Genomic DNA, 22,279 nt, shown 5'->3' with positions numbered 1-22,279 from the left:
ATCAGGGCCTCGTGTGTGAGATGGGAGTGAGTGAGCAGCAGCGGCTGAGGGGCCACAGCCACCAAGTGCGACTCGGGGCTGAGCACGGGTTGGCCTGCTGAGCTGACACCCAAGTGCAGCTGGAAACCCCGAGGACTTTGCAGGAAGGGAGCAGGTGGCCCCTGTGCTTTCTTTTAATCAGCTTCATGTTTGAGAGAAGTTTTAGTTCTCAGCAGCACTGAGTGGGAAGCACAGAAATTCCCACATCTCCCCACACCGCAGCTGCCCCCAGAGCAGAGCGTCTCCGACCAAGGATGGGCCCGGGGGTGCCCAGGGTCTCGGCATACCTGCAGGCCACCTGTCACCCACGCCTGTCTCTGCTCCAAGAACCCCCATGGCTGCCTGTCCTGCCTCTCAGTGCCTCAGCAGGGGAGAGTCCAACGCCAGCGACCCCTGTCCCCGCAGTGCTAGCCTACATGCAGCTGCTGGAGGATTACTCGGAGCCGCAGCCCTCCGTGTTCTACCAGACGCCGCAGAGCGAGCACGTCTACCAGAGGAAGAACAAGATGCTCATGGAGGTGTACGGCTTCAATGACTCCTTCAACAGCGGGGACCCCGCGCAGGAGCTGGCCCCTCCGCCCGCCCTGCCCCCCAAGCAGCGGCAGCTGGTAAGTGGCCCTGCCCAGCCTCACGTGCCTGGTGCCGCAGGCCTCTGCCCTGCCCTGGCCCAGCCTACCCCTTCCTGAGGTCCGTGGCTGGGGTGGGCTTGTGCTTCAAGAGTCTGCTTTCTCTGCTCATGGCCTCTTGCATTTTCCCTTTCTTCTCTGGCCCCAGCATAGACCCCTAAAAAGGAGGGACTCAGAGCACAGGGCACGGTCTGTGTACAGCCATCTGTGGACGTGGTCCCTATAATGGTCTAACTGTATGGAGTCACAGGCGGCCCTAGAGGACAGAGCCTCTCTGTGCTGTGGGCACGGCCCTGTCCCCCAAAACACCTGCGTCAGGGTCCCACCAGAGAGTGAGGTGGGGTTGAGCAGAGGCAGAGGGGGCTCTGGGGACAGCCAGTCAGCACCTCCACCCTGTCCTCTGCTACCAGCTTCCAAGGATTGAACTTGTGGTCCAGCCATGCTGCCCTGGAATGACAGCTCATATTCCTCCAGTCGGTAGCTTTCTGACCAGAGCAGGGCCTGTGCAGTGAGCTGGGCCTCTTTGTCCCTGTCCTCTCTGGGAGGCAGCCACAAACTCTAGGACAAATAGCCCTGGTTGTCCCTGGTAGCCACCCTGCGCTCAGCCTGCTCCAGGGCATCCTGAGCTGTGCTGCCTTCCGTGGACTCTGGCCTACCCGACTGGTCTCCCTTGGAGCTAAAGGCCTTGGATTGCAGGCCTGCTTCTCATGAGCCAGGGCCTGGCCTGTGGCCGGGTCTCAGCTCTTCCGCTGCCCAGTGCACAGGCTCTGCACATGAGTCCGGGCTCCTTCAGCTGCTCCCGAGGGCTCTTCTCCGTGGAAGCACAGGCCTGGCCTGGGCCCCTAACCCAAAGCATTTGACTAGAGCCCGCGCTGAGCCAGTTTGCACTGAGAGCTGCCAGTGTGCCCGTGGGTGCCCACAGGCTCTGAGCGCACCGGGCTCCCAGGGAGCCGACAGTAGCAGGGCAGGGTGCAGCGGACAGCCCTGAACTCTCCCCAGGCAGGCACAGCCGCCTCATGCAGCTCCTGGCACCCCACTGGAAGTAAACAGGCCGAGAGCCTGCTCCCCAGGCCCACGCTCACAGGCCGAGCCTCTTGCCGGTGTCCGCTCTCCGGTGCGCACACAGGAGTCGTCATTTGTGCAGGCAGAACCGCCTACCGTAGTCATGCTGCTGCCCACCCGGAGCCACCCTGGCAAATCCCAGGCCCGAGGGAGGTCGGAGACCTGTCCCGCACCATGGAGCTTGGTGCCCAGCATCTGCCCAGGTCCGTGCGGCTCCAGCCTGCATAGTCCTCTGGCCAGTGTGCGTGGAGGCTCACCTAGGTCCGTGGTGAGGCAGTGGAGCGGCCCCGGCCTGGCCGTGCGTGCTGACCTTCTCTGCTTTCTCCTCCTCCCTGCCTTCTCTCTCGCCCTTCCACCCAGCAGGCCTCCTATGCTGCTTCTTCCTTCTCTGTCTCCTACTGTTTCCAGCAAACTAAAGTGGCCTTCACCCCCGACGACGGCAGTGCCACTCAGGGCCTCAGTGTGTCCATGTCTAACTCCTTTCTCAGCCGGCACGGCAGCTTGCCGGTGCCCTCGGTGAGTCGCTCCCTGCCATTCCCACCTGGTGACGCGGGCGCCGTTCTCCAGAGTGTGCTGCTGGCCCTGCCCCTGTAGACTGTGCGCATGGTGGGCGGGGAGCCACCGGGGGGGTGCTCTTGGGGACTCGGGGGACCAGGAGGAGTACAGAGGTCGGGGGTCAGCTTCTGATAACTGGAGCAGGAAGCCAGGCCGGGACAGCTTGAGGAGGAATGTGCCGCTCCGCTTGTGTGGTCAGCCACCCGAGCTTGGTGGCTTGGGACAGCAGGCACCGCTTGTCCTTGCATGGCCAGGACAGGTGGTGCTGATCTGGCCCAGGCCTGGCTGGTCTGGGCTGCACCTACTGGTATCTCTGGGACTTCCTCAGAGGCAGTTGGGCCGGCCTGCCTGTCACCTCAGTCGGGCTGGCCTGGGCTTGTTCTCTGGCAGCGGGCAGGGTTCCAGGGAACACAAGGACGTGTGCCAGGCGCCCTGGGGTCTAAGCTCCTAGATGACACAGTGTTGCTGGGCAGGCTCAACCCGGCCACAGCGGGAGGAGCCCCATCCCTGTCCCGCGTGAGGGAGGAGCGCTGTGCTCTCCGCATTCCTGTCAGGCCAGGGCCAGTGGCGCTGTCCTCCGGCTGTGCTCCCGTGTGGCCCTGAGCAGCAGGGAAGGAGCACAGCCAGCTCGGCCCCGTGCGGTCTCCCTTCCCGGCCTGCATGTCCCTGTGGGTGGTTTGCGATGGAGAGGATCCCGTGAGTGCCCCAAGCAATGAGGGACAGGGTGCTGGGCCGTGTCCCACGCGGGAGTAGAGCAGCCTGCATCGCTGTCCATGCTGTTGCCCCACCCTGCACACGGAGCGCCTGGTGGCCTGGGAGGCCTGGCAGACCTGCCGAGCACCCTGGCCTGGCTTGCTGTCCTCATGCCTGTCTGTGCCGAGCTTCCCGTCCCAGGTCCGGGCTGAAACGCCGCTGCCTGCAGCCCTTCCGTCTGAGCGTGTCCAGTCTCTCTCCAGAGCACTTGGCAACTGGGCTTGCCAGGGAGACGGAGTGCCACCTCGCCCACCAGCGCAGGCGCCTCCAGCCAGCGCCTTCCACGCATGGCGTGATGTGGCTTTTAGACAATCCTAGCCCTTGATTGCTTCTCGCCCGTACCTTGAGCAGAAGCGTGAGATGTCCTGAGCTTCTGCCACGTCCCCCTTGAGTGTGGGTCCCATTAGGGGCCACGAATGAACTGCACTGTTTGCCACAGAATTAGAGAAAAACCAATGGCACTTGGTTAGGTTTGGTAAGAAGCGCGCCGCGGGCCTCATCCCTGGGATGTAAAGCCTTAGGCACCTTGCGTCCTCAGCACCAGCTGCAGGGCGGCACTGTGCCCCGTGTGTTGTCAGTGGTGTAAGCATTCGGAGCCTCTGGCATCAGAGGTGCTGAATCCCCAGACTTGCAGCGCCAGCACTCTCTTCTTGGGTCCCTGGTTAGGTTCTCCCGTGAGCCCAGCCCAGCTTTTGGATTGCTGTGGTATCAGAGCACCCTAGACCCCCGAGCGTCATCAGCCCAGCGTGAGATTCTGAGGGGCACCCTGGGAAGGCTGCCGGGGCCAATCTGAAGATGCCTCTCGGGTTCTTGTTGCAAAAGATTCTGACCACAGGATACCTCTTGCCAGGGAGTTTGTAGAGCCGTGAGCCTGCACACAAGCTGTGCGCGGTGGCTTCCAACCTATAAGGCGAGCACTCCAGGAGGCTGATGCAGGAGTGGCCCAAGCTGGAGCCCAGCCTGAGCACCTTAGCAAGATCCTGCCTGAAAGCAGAAAATAAAAAAAGCTGGGTGCAGCTCAGTGCAAAGGTTCTGGGCCCAACCCCTACTACTAACAAGAACAAAGCCAGTGTGTGAGATGACTGCAGCAGTGAGGCTCTCTCCACCCAGGTCCCGGGCGAGGGGAGCTCAGCCTGCCAGGTGCCTCCCTGGGGGACCCGAGGGGTGTCAGTGTGGCAGGCAGGAGGCAGGCAGAGGGAGCCCCAGGTACGAAGGCTGAGCAGCTGCCCGAAGGTGCTAGAACACAGCGCCTGCGGGGCAGGGTCTGAGGAGGGCAGGGGGAAGGCCTGCATAGGCTCTGAGCAGCTGCCCGAAGGTGCTAGAACACAGCGCCTGCGGGGCAGGGTCTGAGGAGGGCAGGGGGAAGGCCTGCAGGGTGACAGTAGGCAGCGCTCAGGCCTGTGTGCTGGGCAGTGCTGCCCTCACTCAGCAGGGTCTTAGCTCCCGGTCTTCTGGAGTGCCAGGCGTGCGCCTGTGGCCTGACGCTGCCTTCAGGGCCATCAACCAGCTCGACAGAAAAAGGCGTTGGGTAAGATGAGGGCAGCCGAGAGGCAGGAAGATGGCAAAAAAGTGACTGCCTGGGAGGCCGGTCGGTCGTAGATTCCTCAGCCTGACCACGAAGGCATGGACATTGCGGACCTCGCCTCGCCTTCCCTCCCAGGAGCCATATGACACGTGCCAGTGCTGGTACCGGGTCCCTCTTCCAGTCTGGACGTCCCCGTCAGCTTTCTGGGCTCCTGTGCCCCGGACTCCTGTAGTGGCCCAGCCACCTCTGTTCTGAGCTCTGGTGATGCTGAACTGGAAGGGGGGTGTTCAGCCCACATTCACCAGGCCTTGGCCAGGCCGCCACTGAGACTGCAGGATAGGAAAACGGCCGTCCTCCACCCACACCCACAGACGGTCTTCGGGGCCCGCCTTCCTGCTAGTGGAAAGTTGTGGCTGGTACCTCACCTAGAAACAGTTGGGGGACAGAAATCGCTGTTGACATCTTTCTTCTCTGTCTCAGCTTCCGAAGTGATTCTGGGTGAGCGAAACTGCACAAAGACCCAGTTGTGATGGAAATTCCCATGACAGCCGTCATGTGTTGTTTTTGTTTTGTTTTGTTTTTTTAATTTCTGCTGTGAGAAAGTCAAGTGTGTGTTACTGAGAACCTTAGTTTTTACTTAGAGGTTGGACCAAGTCTAGAAGGCCGTGGCCGTCCCCTCCCTGGGCTCCTGAGGCTCTACCAGGGTGCTCGTGCCCACTCTTCCAACGCCACCCCAGGCTCCTGTCCCTGAGAATTCAGCCAGTGCTGTCCCACAGCCATGAGCACAGGGACAGGAGGTGAAGTGGAAAGAGAGGGGTGCGGAGGTCAGAAGGGTTGGCCTGAGGGGACAGCGGAGACAGGCTCAGGGCTCCCTGGGTGGGAAAGGAAGTTGTCCTGTGCTTGCCTTCCCTACGTCACCTCGGGTTTCCTTGCAGGGTCCCTGAGTGTTGGCAGAGGGCTCCCCTTCGGGGGAATGAGGTGTCTCACTGTCTTGGTCCCCATCCTGGGGAGGCACACGTAGCTCGTGGAGGCTTCAGACTGGATCCTTGGCTCCTGGACTACCTGCTTGTGGGGGTTCTGAGCACCGCACGTCCCACAGGTCCGCTCTGATTCTTGGGGCTCTGGCCGTTTGTGTGCAGACTTCTCTCCGTTGCAGACTCATGAAGATGCAGGGTCAGTGAATATGTGTTTGCTTTCTGAGACCCGGGCTGCCCGTAGGCAGCGCTGGCCCCGCCATGTGCAGCCTGTCTCCGAGGACACATGTGCAGACTCTGGGGACAGGGCAGGTCCCCTAGGCCTCCACTTGCTCCTGGACTTCAGTGTCATCTGTGGCCTACAGGTCTGGCTGCGGTCAGAGCCTTTGGCCTCAGGCCTGAGGACTCCTTGCTTCGTTCTGCTTCTGCCGTGCTTTGACTGCCCGCCCGCGATGCTCGGGCAGCAGGTGAGCAGTCCCTAGGAAGAGCACCTGCTGCTCCACGCACCTGGGGTTCTGTGCTCACCATCTGTCCCTCGGCCAGGGCCTTTCCTGCAACTCTGTGACGGAGTGTCCCCTGGTTCCAGAGGTGGAGAAGGCTGTGTGCAAATGCCCAGAGCCACTGGCTTGCAGGCTTAAGCTAAAGCCAAGGCTGACATCCAGACCCTCCTCACAGAACCCAGAGTTAGGTCGCTGTTTCTGGACTGCTGAGTCACCAGCAAATACTGAGCTCCCGTGCAACCTGATCACAGAGAAGCTGGCACAGGACGCAGAGGGCTTGGGCTCCCCCGAGTCACCGCAGGCGCAAGTAGTCTGAGAGGCAGTAGCTGAGCCTGTGCTGTGCCCCTGAAACCCAGAGGGTGTAAAAATTGACAGGCCTCCGAGTCGGACCCCCACCCACACTGCTCCCCACATCCACAGGAAGCCAGAAGTACCCTGCTGCTCTCCCCACCACCCTGTTGTCAGCCAGCCTCAGGCCCGACACCCAGGGGATTCTAAACTTTGCACCCTCCCCCCGCCGCCCCCACCATCAGCCACACTCCCTTCTCTCAGCGCCGATGGCCTTTTCGCCCTTGGCCCAGCTGCTCCCAGATGGCAGTGAGCTCACTGCATGCTGCTTAAACTTCGCCTGCCTTGGTGGTCTCAATTGTGCCTTGGTCTGACCTTACAGAAACCGCTGCACGCAGTTGTCAGGACTGTTTGTATCCTTTCTGACCCGTGCTCAGCCACTCTAGGAAAAGCTGGTGCTGTTCAGGCCAGCATTCAGTGGGTCCACAGACCCTAAGGGGCGGCAGGGTTTGTGATAGGGGCCAGCCGAGAGCAGGGGACAGATGGGGTCCCTTCCTAAAATTCTCCCATGCGAAACAGTTTTTATTCTTTTACGTCCGTTTTTTTAGAATTTTCAAATGGTAACAACAAAAAACCACCTACTAGGAGGTTTGTTTGAACCAGGAAAGAGTGTTTTGGGCCTCTCTTGGTAAGATCAGCGTTCTCACTGCGCTCACAGTGACCTGCAAACACGCCTCTCTAGCTGGGAGCACAGCCCGCCTGAGCCCGCGCTCAGCCATGGGACCTGGCTCGTCTTCACGAAAACTGTAGTGTGAGTTGACCCAGTGTCCCCCATAGAGGGCCAGGGCAGGAGCAGAGGCCAGCTTTGTGAGCAGCTGCCCGGCAAGGGAGGCGGGAGAAGAGCGTGACGGGTCTGAGCCAGGAGGAGGCCCCGCTGGGACATGTGCTGGTGTCCTGGGAGTGACTGTCCCATCTCCTAGGTGGCTGATGCCTTCACTCCCTTGAAGACAGGCCGGCAGGGCCTCCTGGTGGAGCAGTGTGTGCTCCGAGCCAGGGCCAGCACCATGTGGGCCGTGCCACTCCGCAGGGCTCCCCACAGCCTCTTCTGCTCAGCACATCCACCCACGCACACGGTGACCTCCCTGTGCCTGCACCCAGGGCTTCCTGCCGTCAGGAGTCCGGTGCAGAGTGGCTGTGACTCAGGGACTCAGAGCTGAAGTGGACATCAGGACTAGAGTGGACACAAGGTGTCGCTGAAGACAGGTGCCTGGCCACGTTCGGGTGGCTTTGTCTGTAACGGATTGCCTACAAGCTAACCCAGAGTGTCACCCATGGGCCTCTGCCACCCTCTGCACGCCCCTGCCACAGACAGGGTCTCACTCTGGACCCCAGGCTGGCCTCAAACTTGGGGATCCTCCTGCTTCAGCCTCCCACGTGCTGGGGTTACAAGCAGACACCACCACGCCTGGCTAGATGTCCACCGTCCTTTAACGTCCTTTAACTTCTGGTTCCCCTGGGTGTGCATTTTCAAAAGAACTTCTCCTGACCCCCACCCTCTGGAGGGGCCGCTGCCCACAGCCCTGGCTTGCCCTCAAAGCCCCGCCTGCCGCCTTCTGCAGGCCTGGCTGAGGAGCTCTCAGCCATCCGGGGCCACTGCTGCAGAGCTGAGGACACCAGCCGTGCCTTATCATAAGGAGCACACAGCTCAGCAGAGCCCTCGGCCCAGCAGGAGGCACACATGACAGTCACCGTCTGCTCCTCTCTGCTCGGTTACTTGAATCACCTGCCGCCGTCCGCAGCTCTGAGCAGGAGTCCTTCATGTTCCCGCATCCTTGGCCCACACAGCCTCGCTGTGGCTATAAATACGAATTCCTGGCTCATGGAGTGCAGCAGTCCATCAGGAGCAATGCCAGCACCCCCCAGACCCTGAAATAGATGTCCGGCTGGGGCGGTGTGGCCCAGAGCAGCCGGCCCTGCCCTCCTCCTGCTGGGGCAAAGCCTGATCTCCAAGGAGTCGCTAGAAACCGCAGCTGCTTGTGACCTTGAGCCCTGCAGCTCCCTCTGGGGGGGCCAGCACACGCTTTTGGCGGGCAGCCTTCCGGGAGAGTCCCTGCCCCTGGGGGGCACGGTTCTGGGGAGCTTGGCTGAGGTCCCAGCAGGCTGCATAGCTGGAATACCAGCGCTCAGGGGAGGAGGGCAGGCCCGTTTGTCGCAAGGTGCCAGCTGGACCCTGCTCCTCCCTCCTCGCCCCGGGAAGGCGGCCCACACTCCAGCTGAGGCGCTGCTGCAGGCCGGGCAGTGGACCGGGCACTTTGATTAATAACAGGACCAGTGTCTAGTGTTGTTCATCCCCCAGATATGTGCCAAGCCCTTACAGGATGCCTCTGCCCTGTGATTTAAGGGCCCTGCACAGGTGTCCCAGCAAGCAGAAGGGACAGCTGGTGAGGGCAGGGCACTTAGGACACCTGCCACACACGCTCACGAGTGGCCACAGGTGCCCTCACTTTCATCTCTGACGAGAGCACTGAAGTCACTTCCCGGGCCACGCGGGCAGAGGTATCGAGGGAGCAGTACTCAACCCTCCCATGGGCTCTGCATGTGGATGTCCCCAAGCTGGCCCAGCCAAAGCCCTCCGGAGTTGGTCAGGAGGCCACTTCCTGCGCCCTCGTGATGGTGCAGAAGCCCTGTGTGAGTCAGGCTTGCTTGTTGCTCAGCCTGCCTGCCTGCCCGTAAGCACTGGCTCTGAAGCCAAGCCTCACACTAGGTGGCAGCAAGCGGGCAGATGTGTAGGCCGGGGAGACGGAGTGAGAACAGGGAGCTGCCCACGGACCCGGACCCTGGCTCCTGCCTGAGCAGTCCCACCCCCTCCCCAAAACAGCCTCCCTCACCTTGGGGGTGAAGGGGAAGCCTGGAAGGCCCAGCCCTTCTCCCTGCTGCCACCCAGCAAGGCCCCGAGAGTGCCCTGGCCTGCAACACTGCCCTTGGCCACCCGCAAAGGGTCAGGGGGGTGAGGGGCGCAGGGCACAAGCTGCCAGCTTGGGTCCCAAGTGGGGCCTCTGTGTGCGACTCTTCCAGAGGGACAGGTGCAAGTGAGCGTAGGGCTGGCCTTGTGCTGGTGAGGACAGTGGCGAAATGGAAGTGTTAAAAGAGTGGCAGGAACCAGCCGACACCATGGGTCTGACGGAAAGCAGCAGCCGCTCAGCTCTCAGGCACTGATCGGTGCCGCCGGGAGGGTGAGCCGAGGGGTGGCTCGTCCCTGGGGTCCAGGCTAAAGGACAGCTTGGCAGAGCCTCGGCCTCGTGAGTGTAAACTCCAGTGCTCCTTCCTCTCCTTCCCGTGGGACCTGGGAGTCCTGCGCCATGGCCACAAAAGGACACTTGGGAGGGATGGGTGTGTTTGTGTGAGTCAGCGAGGCCTCGAGGCCTGGTCCTTTCCACGGCTTCTGTCCCTTGGTCTGAGAAACTGCGGGCTGCTGTATGCTCTGCTCAGTCAGAGGACAGACTTGGCTGTCCCGCAAGAATTTGGGGGTGTTGCCTGGTGGCTCTGGGTGACATCGGAATTGTTGTAGGATCACTGTATTTGTTTAAAAGCAAACCAGAAAAGATTGGGTTAGAAGGAAAATTAACCCATAGCAGTTCTTAGCATCTTGATGGCACAGCTAGCTCTTGAGCCATGTGGGGGGCTTAGGGCCTTCGTCTCCGGAAAGGTTTAAGACAGGTTCCACTAAATAAAAAGTTGCAGTATTTGTCTTAGGGGATAAACCGAAGCCCTTCCCCCAGAAGAGTCCGAGTGTGTGAGGCGCCTGCCACAGTGAGTGCATCCTGGAGGCTCAGGAGGGGCCAGGCCGCGGCTGCAGAGGAGCATGTGGTCCCCACGCAGGCATCAGGGCGCATGCCCAGGTCCTGCATTCAGTCCCAGCCGCCAGGCCTCTCCTCTGGGAGCTTGAGGACAGGGTTCGCGTGGTATGAGCTGGTTAGAGCAGCCCCTCAGCACACAGCCTGCATTAACCTGCTGACTTTCTCTCTTGTCTGTCTGTTTTCTCCTTCCTGTACGCTCGTTTGTGTGTCCCACCTGGACTCTAGTACACGTCCGTGTTTAGGTCCTACTCCCAGGACTTCGTGCCCCACCACCAGGCTTCCGCCCAGCCTTTCCTTCCGCCTACCTCCTCCTCCTCTCCAAATTTCCCACCTGTCCACCCGTCTCCACGCTCGGACTTGGCGGGCCCCGCCGTGGCCAGCCCGCCTCCCAGCACCGTGGACGGGCCTCTCTCATCTTCCCAGGAGAGCAGCTTCCGCGGGAGCCCTGTCCGCCTTCCTCCCGGAAGCTCTTTCACGGACTCGGTGAGCACCCGGCACGCGGCTGCATGGTTCTGCGAAGCTGCCGTGCCTTGGCTTCCCTTTGCCGGCAGCCGCGGCTGTGATGGCGGGATCGACAGCTGCGGAGGGTCCCAGGGTGCCAGGGCGGCTGTCTGCTTCCAGGACAGAGCTTTTCATACAGCAGACCTACCACACTAGGATCTGGTTTTGCACAGGACGAGTGGCGGTTCAGAGCAAGTTGTGAGGACGAGACAGCACGTACCGCTCCCAGCTTTCTGTGTGGCTGAAGAGAAGGGACAGGCCCTTCGGAAGTGTGGCAGTGACAGCTAGAAGGCGGTGGCCTGGAGCCCAGAGACAGGCTGGCTTTCTGTCCTGTGCAGTGGCCCCTGGCCCTGTGTGCTGCTCCCAGCCAGAGGAGCAGCCCCAGAGGACAGGTTGGAGGGGACGGCGGAGGGACAGAGGGGCCGCTCCCAGCCGATCAGTCTGTCTGAGTGTCATTTCTTCCCGCCTTATCAGGGACCCTGTGAGTCCCTTGACCAGGCCCACCTTTCCTGGACAGGCTCCAGGATGGGCCTGCACACCCTCGGAGGAGACCGAGCTGGAAGCTTGGGTCCCCACGAGGAAGAGACCAGAGGTAGCCAGGGTAGCTTTGTCTCTGGCCCTGGGGAGGCATCATGTGGGACAGCAGTGCTCTTAGCCTCTGTGCTTGCTTTCTTGGGAGGGCGCATCCTGATCTGTGAGTTGGGTTGGCCAGAGGCCTGGCCCAGTGTCTTCCCCCTCGCCCTGTCTCCCAAAGCAGAAGGCCAGCGAGGAAGCTGGTGAGGGTGAATATGCCGCTGTCTTCCTCTGGCCAGAGCAGTGTGGAGCTGGTTTCACCTCGAGGAGAAATAACCTCGGTGGTGGCCTGGCACAGTGGTCCCTCTTGGCTGTGGCAGGCAGAGCTCCCCAGGCTCCGGGGAGCTGGCGTGGCTTGCAGGCAGGGTCACCCACACCTGCTTCCAAGGCTGTGGTGCTTCGCAGCCTCCAGGAGCAGCCGGCGTAGCCCTGGCCCGTGGCTAGCGCCGTCTGGCTTCTCCAGGCTGAGCACCCCCAAGGCGCCAGCCCGGCGGGTTGGTTCCGCACTCCTCACTCCTGAGAGCGAGCCCCTCATGACAGTCGAGGCACAGAGGTCCTGTTGCTCAGTCAGCTTTGTGAACCGTGAGTGAGTTCGGAACCCTCAGAGGTTCCTGTCCCCAGGCGGCCAGTGAGCTCCTGAAGGGAGGACCAGAGTCCTCCCAGTGGTCGCCCCGCCTGGGGAGCACGCCCATCCCTCTGGGGTACTCCTGCCGCAGGCCCAAGGCACCCATGTGCACACCCGGCAAGTCACAGGAACCTGAGGAGTTGTGCTGCGGGAGAGGTGGCCCCGCCCCACCTGGCCCCTCTGCGGACCCCGCCACCAGCTTCATCCAGCTTGGCCCTTCCGCTCTGCCTTTGGCAGGGGCCATGGAGCAGTGATTTTCTTACCTCGTTCCGCCCTCCCCAGCACTGTCCCTGCCCACCGCCCTGGGAACATCACAAGGCCTAGTTGTCACTGAGCAGGCCTACAGGGAGGCTCACAGCCCTGCGTTGGAGCAGCGGCCCCTTTGGCCACTGTCACTGGCTGTGTGGCACAGCCCAGTAGGACCCAGGGTTAGGGACGACGGCATTGCAGTTATGACCTGGGAGCAGAGCCAGGCTCGGCCTTTCAGGGGCATGTGGTCTGGAGCAGGGATCTCCCAAGCTGGGCCGTAGCTCATCGAGGGACAGGAGGTGACGTTCAGGTGGCTTCATGGCAGAAGCTCTTGGCAAAGATGGCGCCAGCCTGAGGGGCCTTGTGTTTCCTGTGCTTTCCTGCATTCATCACTGACTGCTCCAGCTCACTTCGCGCCTTAGGAACCTGCATCCAAGCCACCCGCAGGCAGGATGCCCGGAAGACAGACTGGCCCTGGCCTGGGCCCCCTGGCCAAAGCTCAACCATTCCTTCTCTCCACAGGAGTCGCCAGCTGGGAAAGATGGGCACCCCAGGGACCCCACGGTGAGCAGCGGCACACCTGGCAAGGACAGCAGAGATGGCGGCGAGAGGTAGGAAGTGACGGGGGGGCAGTCCCCTAAGCTGCACGTGCAGTCGGGAGGCCTGTGTTTGTGCAAGGGTCTGTCCTCCTCCGACTCAAAACAGTGCATGCTTGGGCTGGGGATTTAGTTCAGCAGTGCAGCCGCCTGCCTTGCAAGCACAAGGACCTGAGTTCCATCCCTGGTACCAAAAAAAAAAAAAAAACAGTATGTGCTCAGGCTGGAAACCAACGCCATCACCAACACGATCATCATCGCGTGCCTGTGATCCCACTGCTTAGGCGGCTTAGAAAGGCTGCACATTCCAGGCCAGCCTGCACAATCTCATGAGATCCTGTCTCAAAATTTTTAAAGAAGTTAAATAAAAATTTCTTAAAAATAAAAATTAGGGGGCCGGGGATTTAGCTCAGTGGTTCCGCCACCTGCCTCAAAGCACAAGAACCCGAGTTCAAACCCTAGTACAAAAAAATTAATTAATTTAATTAAATAAAAAATAAAAATTAGGGGCTGGGGATTTAGCCCAGTGGTTCCACTGCCTGCCTTGCTGGCGCAAGGACCCAATTTCAATCTGCAGTACCAAATAAATTAATTAATTAAAATAAAATAAAAATGAGACTGGGAATGTAGCTGAGGGCTAGAATACTTGCTGGGCAGGCACAAAGCCCATCACCAGTATAAGAAAGTAAAATGGAAAGGTTACACCCAGCAGAGGCCCTAACCCGGCGCCCACCGTTTCCTCTTACACCCATGGTGCCCTCTTCCAAGCTGAAGCGTCCTGGCCCCTGGCCCCACCCTCCAGTTTGCTGCTGTGCACGTTTCTGTATGTGCGTATGTTGTGTTGCTGAGCTACCTTGAATATCAGGTACAGACGTTGTGACCCCAGAAGCTAGTCCCCCGAAGCCAGCTTGCCGTTCCTAACCTGGGCGTGGTGGCAGATGCCTGTACCCTTAGTGCAGAGAGGCCGAGGCAGGAGGATCGCAAATTCAAGGTCAGCCTGGGCTGCATGGCAAATTCAAGGCTGGCCTGGACTCGATAGCGAGACCCTGACTTAAAAACACATAAGCCTGGTCCTCTTTCCCTGCCACCATCATTGTGCACGTGAACGTCCCGGCTGACACCCTCAAGAGCATCAGTAGTGCTGAAAGAGAGGCAAGGGCCAGGTCCTTGTTAGGCCATGCTCAGAAGTCGTCGTGCAGTCTGTAACTCTGATGACGAAGCATGCTTACACTGGCGAATTTGAAATCACTGATGATCTCAGGGCTGGAGAAATTGTGAACCTCACAGGCAGGTTAGACGAGTGAGGAGTGACCAGCCCGGGTGTGATGTGCAGCTGAAAGACCTGAGCGAATAATTTGCTTCCATCCGGTCAGTTTGGCTTCACTGCACTGACAACCTCAGCTGGCCTCGTGGATCAGGAAGAAGCAAGAGGAAAACCCAGAGGGGAAATCCTGGGGTTCTTTTTCTAGGGATGTAAACCATACAAATAAAATGCCTCAGTGAACAAAAAAAAAAAAGCCTGCTTACAACACCCTGATTGCTGCAAGGGAGTTAGGCAACCCTGATGTCATGTGATGGGCGAATCACATCCACTTCCGCACTCGCTCAGAAGCGTCGTAGATCTTCACTTTGTGTGATCGCCATCAGCCAGGACGCACTTCTGTGTCACAGCCCTCTCGTCCTGTAACCTCGTCAGCCCCAGCCCGTGGTGGGGACTCCTCGCATTGCTGCCCCCCTGTGCCCCACACTCTCCTCCCCTTTCGGGTCGAGGCCCAGCCACCCCGTGCGGCCACGTGAAGGGAGGTTTGTCCCTCTTTGTCCTCGTCCACTTGGTCACAGCTCTCTCATGCTGCTGACCAGCGTTCCAGCAGAGGCTTGGACAGACCTGGGGGTAGCACAGAGCAGTGCGGGCCTTCCTGCTGTCCACCTCCTTAAATACTGACGGTGCCCACGGTGCCCTTGCCGGAGCGTGGCTGTGGCCTCCACCCAGAAATAGCTCCATGGGACCGTTCTCATCCCCAGCTTCATCCCTTACGTTCCCAGAGGAGACCTAGAGGGAGGCAGGAAGGGGCCCCAGTGCACCTACTCCGCTGGCTTCTCATCACAGTGGCTATGGGGACCGCTGTCTGGAGTAGTTCTCGTGCCCCTCACACCCCTGGGCGGCCAGCACCGCCTCTGCCTCTAGTGTCTGGGGGCCCGCGCCCAAGTGACACTTACCACACCGACTACTACTCCCTCCAGGGTCCCGAAGTCGCCAGACGCTCTGGAGTCAGCTCAGTCAGAGGAGGAAGTGGATGAGCTGTCCCTCATCGACCACAGTGAAATAATGGCCAGGCTGACACTCAAACAAGAGGTGGGTCAGGAGGGACGAGGCTGAGTACCCTGTGGCTTCGAGAAGGAAGTGTGCAGAGTCCGAAGTCTGAGGCTGCACCACGGGCCCAGACGGGCGAAGCTCCTGGCGATGCTGCGTGGGGTGGATGTCAGTCCGTGCCTCTTGGCCTCTGGTGGGCTCTGCCCAGGGGATGTGCAGGCCTGAGCCCGGCGGCCTCTGGGCTCCGCCTAATGTGAGAGCAGACTCTGGCCCTTCTCCAGGGGAAGCCACAAGAGCCCACCTCAGCCCAGAGGCACGGGCGTCACGTCCTGGGAAGCCGGCCCTGTTTGCTGGGTCGCACACCCACCCGTCATCTTCTGGTGGGGAGAAGGCAGTGGCTGCCCTTGGCACATTCCTGGGCCAGGCAGGGAGTGGCCAAGGATGTGGGCAGGCAGGGCCGGCAGGAGAGGGAACCTGGACAGCTGTGCCTCTCCACAGAGGGGAATCGACTCACGGCCCGGCCACCCATCTCCACAGGAGCCTGGAGCGCATAGCGGGCATCAGCTGTGCCCCCTTGGGATGGCCTGGCCGCCATCTCGGCCTTCTTGCCACTCTTTCTGGCTCTCAGTCAGGTGGCTAGCACCTGTTACCACGTGGAGGCGAGACCTGGTCCCGCAACGGTCCCCTGAGCAGTGGCAGGTGCAGCGTCTGTCCATGATGCTTGGCGCCCTGTGATGGGCTGCACAGGAGACCCCGTGACCCGTGTCACTGAGGGTGACCTCGCCTCCCGGCTTCTGGGGACCAGGGACTGAGCGGGTGGAGGTACAGGGTGACGCCGGTACTCTTGACCCTGCATGTCCCAATGGTCACCTGAGGACTTGGAGACCTCAGGGCCCACAGTGTCTGTCAGCTGGGCGTGGAGCCGTCGGCAGGCTACAGAGGCAGTGCAGCCTGGCTCCTTGGTAGGGGAGAGCAGGGCCTGTGGTCCCCGCAGCAGTGCCTTTGTCACCTGGGCCCTGCTTACACCCTGTCTGGCTGCCCTCTCTCTCCGCAGGGTGATGACGGGCCAGATGTGCGTGGAGGGTCGGGCGACATCCTGCTGGTGCATGCTACTGAGACGGACAGGAGAGGTACGGCAGCCCCGCCAGGCGGCCCTTGCATCACCCCGACCTCGCAGGGCCCACCGCAGGCGTCCCGGGCAGTGTGGCGGTGCCCCAGAGCCCTCGGGGAGGTCCCGGGGTGAGGGCGCACTCCCCAGGCAGCACTGTGTGAACAGGGTGTAAAATCCAGGTAGCCCATCTAGTGTTCCTGAAAGGCCAGATGGATCGACGAGCTCGAGGCAGCTCTGGGAACGTGTGAGCGCAGGTCCGCCAGGCTCGCCTCTCCGGGTCCTGACCACTTGGGAGGGGAGGGCAGGGGAGCAGGGGCCGCCATGCCCCTAAGACATCCTGCTTCCAAGTCATGTTCTAGACGGAAGAGGAGGAGGGCCTGTTAGCTGGCACAGCAACACACTCCTGTCCTCTGGGAGGCTGAGGCAGGAGGACTGCAAGTTCAATGACAGATTGCCCTGACCTCTTCAACATCAGAGAGATTGTTGGCTGGCGTGTTACAGAGCAAACGGAGGGGCCGCATAGGCTGGAAAGGTGGCACCCGGCGCCAGCAGCCCCTCCAAAGGAAAGGGTGTCTGCTTAAGCCCAGCCCCTGGCTGCAGGAGTGGGCTGCCCACGACAGACCTTGCTGCCCAAGCTCTCTGTCCTGGGCGCTCTATGGGTCCCAGTCCCGGAGGAGCGGGCCCTGCCGCCTGAAGAGCTGCTCTGAGTCGGCTTCAGTCTCCCCCTGACCAGTTTAGAACAGTTTTGCATCAACCCTGCCTCGCTGAGCACCCCCTGCCCCCGCAGACCTGGTGCTGTACTGCGAGGCCTTCCTGACCACCTACCGGACCTTCATCAGCCCCGAGGAGCTCATCAAGAAGCTGCAGTACCGATATCCTCCACCGCTGTTGCTGCTGCTGCGCCTGGGGTTGCGGGAACACTCAGCAGCCAACTGGCCGGCATCTACCTGTGCCACTGGGCAGTGGGCAGCTGTTCTTCATCCGCAGTGCCCATGGCATGGCCCACGGCCTCAGCCTGGGGACCGGTGACCCCCACAGAGGCTGCGGGGAGGACCAGGGGTTCAGGAGGGTGCACGTTCTCTCTGGTGCTTCCCCTCAGACACAGCCCCTTCCACTGTCTGGAGAGCCCCTGGCGCCACTGCCCATTTGGGCTACTTGCCAGCCTCACAGCCTGCGGTTGCCATCTGCTGGGCGGCCTCTGCCCCTCGGGCAGGGGTTCTGGGCCCCCTGTTCTGCCTGCCCTCTGTGTGCCCTGCGAGTGTGGACGCTCCTTGTCTGGAGTCCAGAGTCCCACCAGCACCTGCGGAGGGCACTTGCCTGAGCGCAGCTGGCTCAGTGCTGGACTCTTATGTCACCACGGAGCATGCTGGGCTGTGATTGGTTCCCTGCTGTGGGGCTCAGCCCCGCCCTCCCGAGAGGGGGCGCCTGTGAGCACTCCACTTGCATCCACACCCTCCTGGGCCTGACTGCACCCAGGTTACCGGGGAGCAGGCGGGTCAGCATTAGGAGGGTCTGGGTGGGATGCGAAGCTCCGGATCCCTGCCTCAGGTAGGAGGACACCAAGGACAGTGCCAGGATGGACACTCTGGAAAGGTGGAGGGGAGTGCCCAGCATGTGCCCACCTGGGACCTGGGGACCACCCCATCCTCCTGAGGCTCAGCATCGCAGCCCCTGGGCACAGGGCCGGGCGTGGCAGGAAGCCTGGCCCCATGGAGTGCAGTCCTGCAGGTGGGCATCATGGTAGCCGTCAGAGCAGCCCGTGGGCCGGTGGCCCCTGGCTTGGGGCACTGCTGCTCCACCCATGAGGCTCCCGGCCCGTGACAGGCACTCGGCAAGCGCAGCGCAGTCCCCTGCTCATGTCCCCCTCTGTGTGCACCGTTTCCTTAACCCATGCTGCACATACGAGAAGTTCTCGCCCTTCGCCGACACGTTCAAGAAGCGAGTCAGCAAGAACACGTTCTTCGTGCTGGTGCGGGTGGTGGATGAGCTCTGGTGAGTGCCCCGTCTGGGGGCCGGGACGGCTCTGGCCTTGGCCTGGGCGGGCTTCCCTGTGGGATATGTGACCCTGTGACCCTCGCCTGTCCTGGGGCGGCCCCAGTGCAGACTCCAGACACCCTGCCCACCAGACAGCTCCTGTCCGCATCAAGGCCCCAGAGTGGTTTGTCCCCTAGAGCATGGTGGCAGGTGTTAGGGCCACACCTCCCTCCCGTGTGCAGTAGGGGAAGCGAGATGCCAGCGCTGGGCTGCTGCACGGGAGACGGCCTCGGGCACCCACCTGAGGGCCCTGAGTGAGGCCAGCAGCTCCCCACGGCACGCCTGCACCCATAGCCCAGGCCTGTGTGGCCCGTGTGACCCACAGTGCAAGCTGGGTGAGTGACAGGGTTGCATGGATGGAGCAGCTGCCCGGGGCTTCCAGCTCGGCCCCTCGGTTGGCCCCGTGCCCGCCCCTTCACACTGTGCCCTGGCCATCAGCCTGGTGGAGCTGACAGAGGACATCCTGAAGCTGCTCATGGAGCTGGTCTTCCGCCTGGTGTGCAGCGGGGAGCTCAGCCTGGCCCGCGTGCTGCGGAAGAATATCCTGGACAAGGTGGACCAGAAGAAGCTGCTCAGGTGTGCCAACTCCGACCAGCCCCTGGCAGCCAGGGGCGTCGCGGCCAGGTGAGGAGTCCCGGGACGCCCTGTGGGGAGGCGACATTTATTGAGTGGGGCTGGAGGAGCAGTCCCGGGCCATGGTCAGCCTGGGCTGTGGGGACGCTCCAGGGGCCGGTGCTGCCTCCTGTGCCATCCTGACCATCCCTACCTGACCCTCTCCCCGCAAGGGTGGTGTTAGCCCCAGCTGCAGGCGGGCCGGGTGACCACCTGCTGCTCAGTAAGTGCTGGCCTTCAGCTGACCGCCACCTCTGCCCTCCCAGCTGCCCGGAGGAGGTTCGGGGGCTCAGGGGCTTCTGAGGTGTCCGTGAGCTCAGGAGGAAGCCTGCAGGGCTGAGTGAGGCAGGCACTTGTCCCAGGAGAGCCCTGTGCCTAGGGGCCTGAGGAGCAGTGTGGAGCTCCCCACCCCAGAGCCTGCAGCCGTACCTGCCCTGCACCTGGCCCTGACCACGCTTGTCTGCTCTGTCCTCCAGGCCCGGGACCCTGCATGACTTCCACAGCCACGAGATAGCCGAGCAGCTGACGCTGCTGGACGCTGAGCTCTTCTATAAGATAGAGGTAGGGAGGCCGGGCAGCTCTGGCTCCTGCCGCTCCCAGAGAGCCGGCGCCACAGTGCTGTCTGGCCTGTCTCCCCCACAGATTCCCGAGGTTCTGCTCTGGGCAAAAGAGCAGAACGAGGAGAAGAGCCCCAACCTCACCCAGTTCACGGAGCACTTCAACAACATGTCCTACTGGTGAGGCTGCGCGGGCTCTGCTGTCCTGCATGGCAGCACCAAGGCCTCAGTGGGCCCGGGGCACTGAGCCCACAGCGGCGCACGGGCAGAGCATGGTCACAGGAGAACGGGCCGCGGGGGCACTAGAGGCTCCCTGGGTCAATTCCTAGCGCCCGCCCTCTGCCTGCCAGTGACGTCCCACCCTCACGCCTGGGCCTCACCCTGATGCCCAACAGGAATCCGGCCGGGGTAGAGCGGTTCTGTGAGTCCTTCTCTGTGGCCTTGACTGACCCAGCAGTGCATTCCTGGCCCAGGCCTCTTTGTGGGGACAGAGCCGGGCAGCCATGCCCCACTGCAGTAGGCCCCGCTCTCATGACCTGCCCCAGGGACTGCAGTGTTTCTGAGGCCCCGGGCCCACCTGTTAGAGGCAGAGAGCATCCATGCCCGCCTCTCTTCCCTGGGCACAGCCCCTCGGTGTCCGTGCTCAGCACCTGAGCTGGCATCAGCTCGGGTGCTGAATCCTGGGAAAGATGGAAGCTGCCTGAGTGCCCTGGTGTAGCCTCCAGGTGCACCGTCCTCCACTGAGTGCCGGAGACTTGGGGTCCCTGGGGCAGGCGCCTGTCATGGGCGGAGGCTCGGGGCAGAGTGTGGTGCCTCCTGAGTGACCCTGCTGGGGCCCCATGAGCCGCGGGAGGCTAAGGCACTGACCAGGTTGGCCTTTGTTCTGGCTGCATTTTTGGCCCAGGCCACTTCTGGGCTCTGAGAGACCCGGTGCAGTGGCTGCGTAGTGGCTGCTGGTCCCCACCCAGTCCCAGGGCTGGGAAGGACCCCTCCTGGTGATACTCGCGGGCGGCTCGCCTCTGCCGCGGGCCCCTGGGCCCCTCGAGCAGAGACCAGTCTTTGGCGGGGGCGTGCAGGTCGGCTGGGTGCCCAGGACTCGTGCCCATCCCACCCCTGCCGGGCACACCGGGTCCCGCAGGCGACAGCTCAGCACTGTCACTCCTGCAGGGTCCGCTCCATCATCATGCTGCAGGAGAAGGCACAGGACAGGGAGAGGCTGCTCTTAAAGTTCATCAAGATCATGAAGGTAACAGTGCTGAACCCCAGGGCGCCCAGGCCGTTGAGAAAAGATGGGCCGGCCCTGTGCCGTCCTCACGGTCTCTGCCCCACAGCACCTGCGGAAGCTGAACAACTTCAACTCCTACCTGGCCATCCTCTCAGCGCTGGACTCCGCGCCCATCCGCAGGCTGGAGTGGCAGAAGCAGACCTCAGAGGTGGGCGCAGAGCGGCCACCATGCGCTCCCTGGGTGCCGGCTCCATCCCGGCCTGGCGGGTGGTTTCGGGCCTCACATCCTGCACCTGGTTCCCAAGGCCTTTGGCGGGTTTCTGCAGGACAAGCAGGTGCGGAAAGGCTGGGGACCCGGGCTCCCTGACACCTGCCCTCCTCCCGCTCAGGGCCTGGCTGAGTACTGCACGCTCATCGACAGCTCGTCCTCCTTCCGCGCCTATCGGGCCGCCCTCTCGGAGGTGGAGCCCCCGTGCATCCCGTACCTGTGAGTGAGGGCCCCTCGAAGCTGGGCTGCACAGTTACTGTAGGGGCAGGAGCCCGGGAGCCCTGGGGCCCAGAAGTGCTGGCCACAGAGTGTGCCGCGGACCCGCTTCTTCCTTCGGTGCCGGGTGCTGCCCACCTCCTGGCTGGCCTCGGTCTCAGGACTCGGCGGTTCTTTCCAGGTCACGGTGCCAGCAGAGCAGGGCTCCCTCCTAAAGCTCTGCTCCCAGAGAGCCTCGGGGCCTGCACTGGCACCTGGGCGCCTGCAGGGCTCACGGAGTCCACATGGCGGGATCCAGTGTCCTGGGCCGTTCTGGGCACTTGGGCCCTGGTGTGGGCTGCAGCCTCTGCCCTCCGACCTCTGCGGCGGTAACTGGCTTCTCCGTCATCCTCCCAGGGGTCTGATCCTGCAGGACCTGACCTTCGTCCACCTCGGCAACCCTGACTATGTGGACGGCAAGGTGAACTTCTCCAAGCGCTGGCAGCAGTTCAACATCCTGGACAGCATGCGGTGCTTCCAGCAGGCGTGAGTGCCGGGACGCCGCGGGTGGGGCGGGCCCAGGACGGAGGGCGGCCGTGCTGTGGCGCTGTGGCCAAGTACCCTGTCGTGAGGCAGCCTCTGAGGGTGTGGCCGCCCCGCCGCAGGCACTATGACATCCGCAGGGACGACGACATCATCAGCTTCTTCAACGACTTCAGCGACCACCTGGCCGAGGAGGCCCTGTGGGAGCTCTCTCTGAAAATCAAGCCCCGGAACGTGACCCGGAGGAAGACAGACCGGGAGGAGAAGACCTAGGAGCGGCTCACGCCGGACCTGACCGCGCGAGAGGCCCGGAGAGAACCCAGGGCACAGGGAGCGGAGCGCAGGGGCCCAGGATGACTGGTGAACCGGGCCTGGCTCAGTTTTCCGCTTTCACCTCCACGTCCTGCCCGCCCCTCCCGCTCTCGGTGGAGGTGGCTTGGTGGCAGGGCTGGCGGGGGCACCTGCTCCTCCGCCCTAGGGTGGGTGCACGTTTCGCCGGAGTCCTGACAGGTGGCCCTGGGGCTGGCTGCGCCTGTCGCGCTGTGCACACCCCGGGCTCCATCGCTGGCTGCACCACGCAGAGCCTGCCCCTGCCACCCGTGTCCTCCGCTCTGGGGGCAGGGACGAGGAGGTGGCGGGAGGACTTGGCCACCAGAGTCACCGCGGAACTGGGCCAGCACAGCCCCCGGACGGCCACCCC

At 62.2% G+C, this 22,279-nt stretch overlaps 1 protein-coding gene and 1 pseudogene across 8 annotated transcripts in view; both read left to right on the top strand.

Moving 5' to 3' along the window:
• Nucleotides 1-22,273, top strand: part of Rapgef1 (Rap guanine nucleotide exchange factor 1) — an 81,474-nt gene extending 59,201 nt beyond the window's left edge. For 3 of the 8 annotated variants that reach the window (XM_033759271.1, XM_033759269.1, XM_033759272.1), the window contains 15 exons: nt 2,088-2,243; nt 10,405-10,662; nt 12,650-12,738; nt 14,965-15,076; nt 16,089-16,164; nt 16,933-17,017; nt 18,045-18,137; nt 18,618-18,803; nt 19,268-19,352; nt 19,434-19,528; nt 20,516-20,594; nt 20,680-20,781; nt 20,963-21,060; nt 21,454-21,582; nt 21,702-22,273. In XM_033759271.1, coding sequence (XP_033615162.1) covers nt 2,088-2,243; nt 10,405-10,662; nt 12,650-12,738; nt 14,965-15,076; nt 16,089-16,164; nt 16,933-17,017; nt 18,045-18,137; nt 18,618-18,803; nt 19,268-19,352; nt 19,434-19,528; nt 20,516-20,594; nt 20,680-20,781; nt 20,963-21,060; nt 21,454-21,582; nt 21,702-21,852 — 1,794 coding nt within the window. In that variant the 3' untranslated portion in view covers nt 21,853-22,273. The remainder of the gene's footprint in view (nt 1-2,087; nt 2,244-10,404; nt 10,663-12,649; nt 12,739-14,964; nt 15,077-16,088; nt 16,165-16,932; nt 17,018-18,044; nt 18,138-18,617; nt 18,804-19,267; nt 19,353-19,433; nt 19,529-20,515; nt 20,595-20,679; nt 20,782-20,962; nt 21,061-21,453; nt 21,583-21,701) is intronic. The other 5 variants (XM_033759270.1, XM_033759273.1, XM_033759275.1 and 2 more) reach the window with 3 other exon arrangements.
• LOC104864467 lies at nt 13,474-14,953 on the top strand (annotated as a pseudogene).
• Nucleotides 22,274-22,279: the final 6 nt, after the last annotated feature.

This window comes from Fukomys damarensis, unplaced genomic scaffold (genome assembly GCF_012274545.1).
Source record: "Fukomys damarensis isolate Sample0158 unplaced genomic scaffold, DMR_v1.0_HiC HiC_scaffold_36, whole genome shotgun sequence".
Taxonomy (NCBI): domain Eukaryota; kingdom Metazoa; phylum Chordata; class Mammalia; order Rodentia; family Bathyergidae; genus Fukomys; species Fukomys damarensis.
Note: the sequence above shows the minus strand (reverse complement) of the source record. Positions and strands in the feature narration are given on the sequence as shown.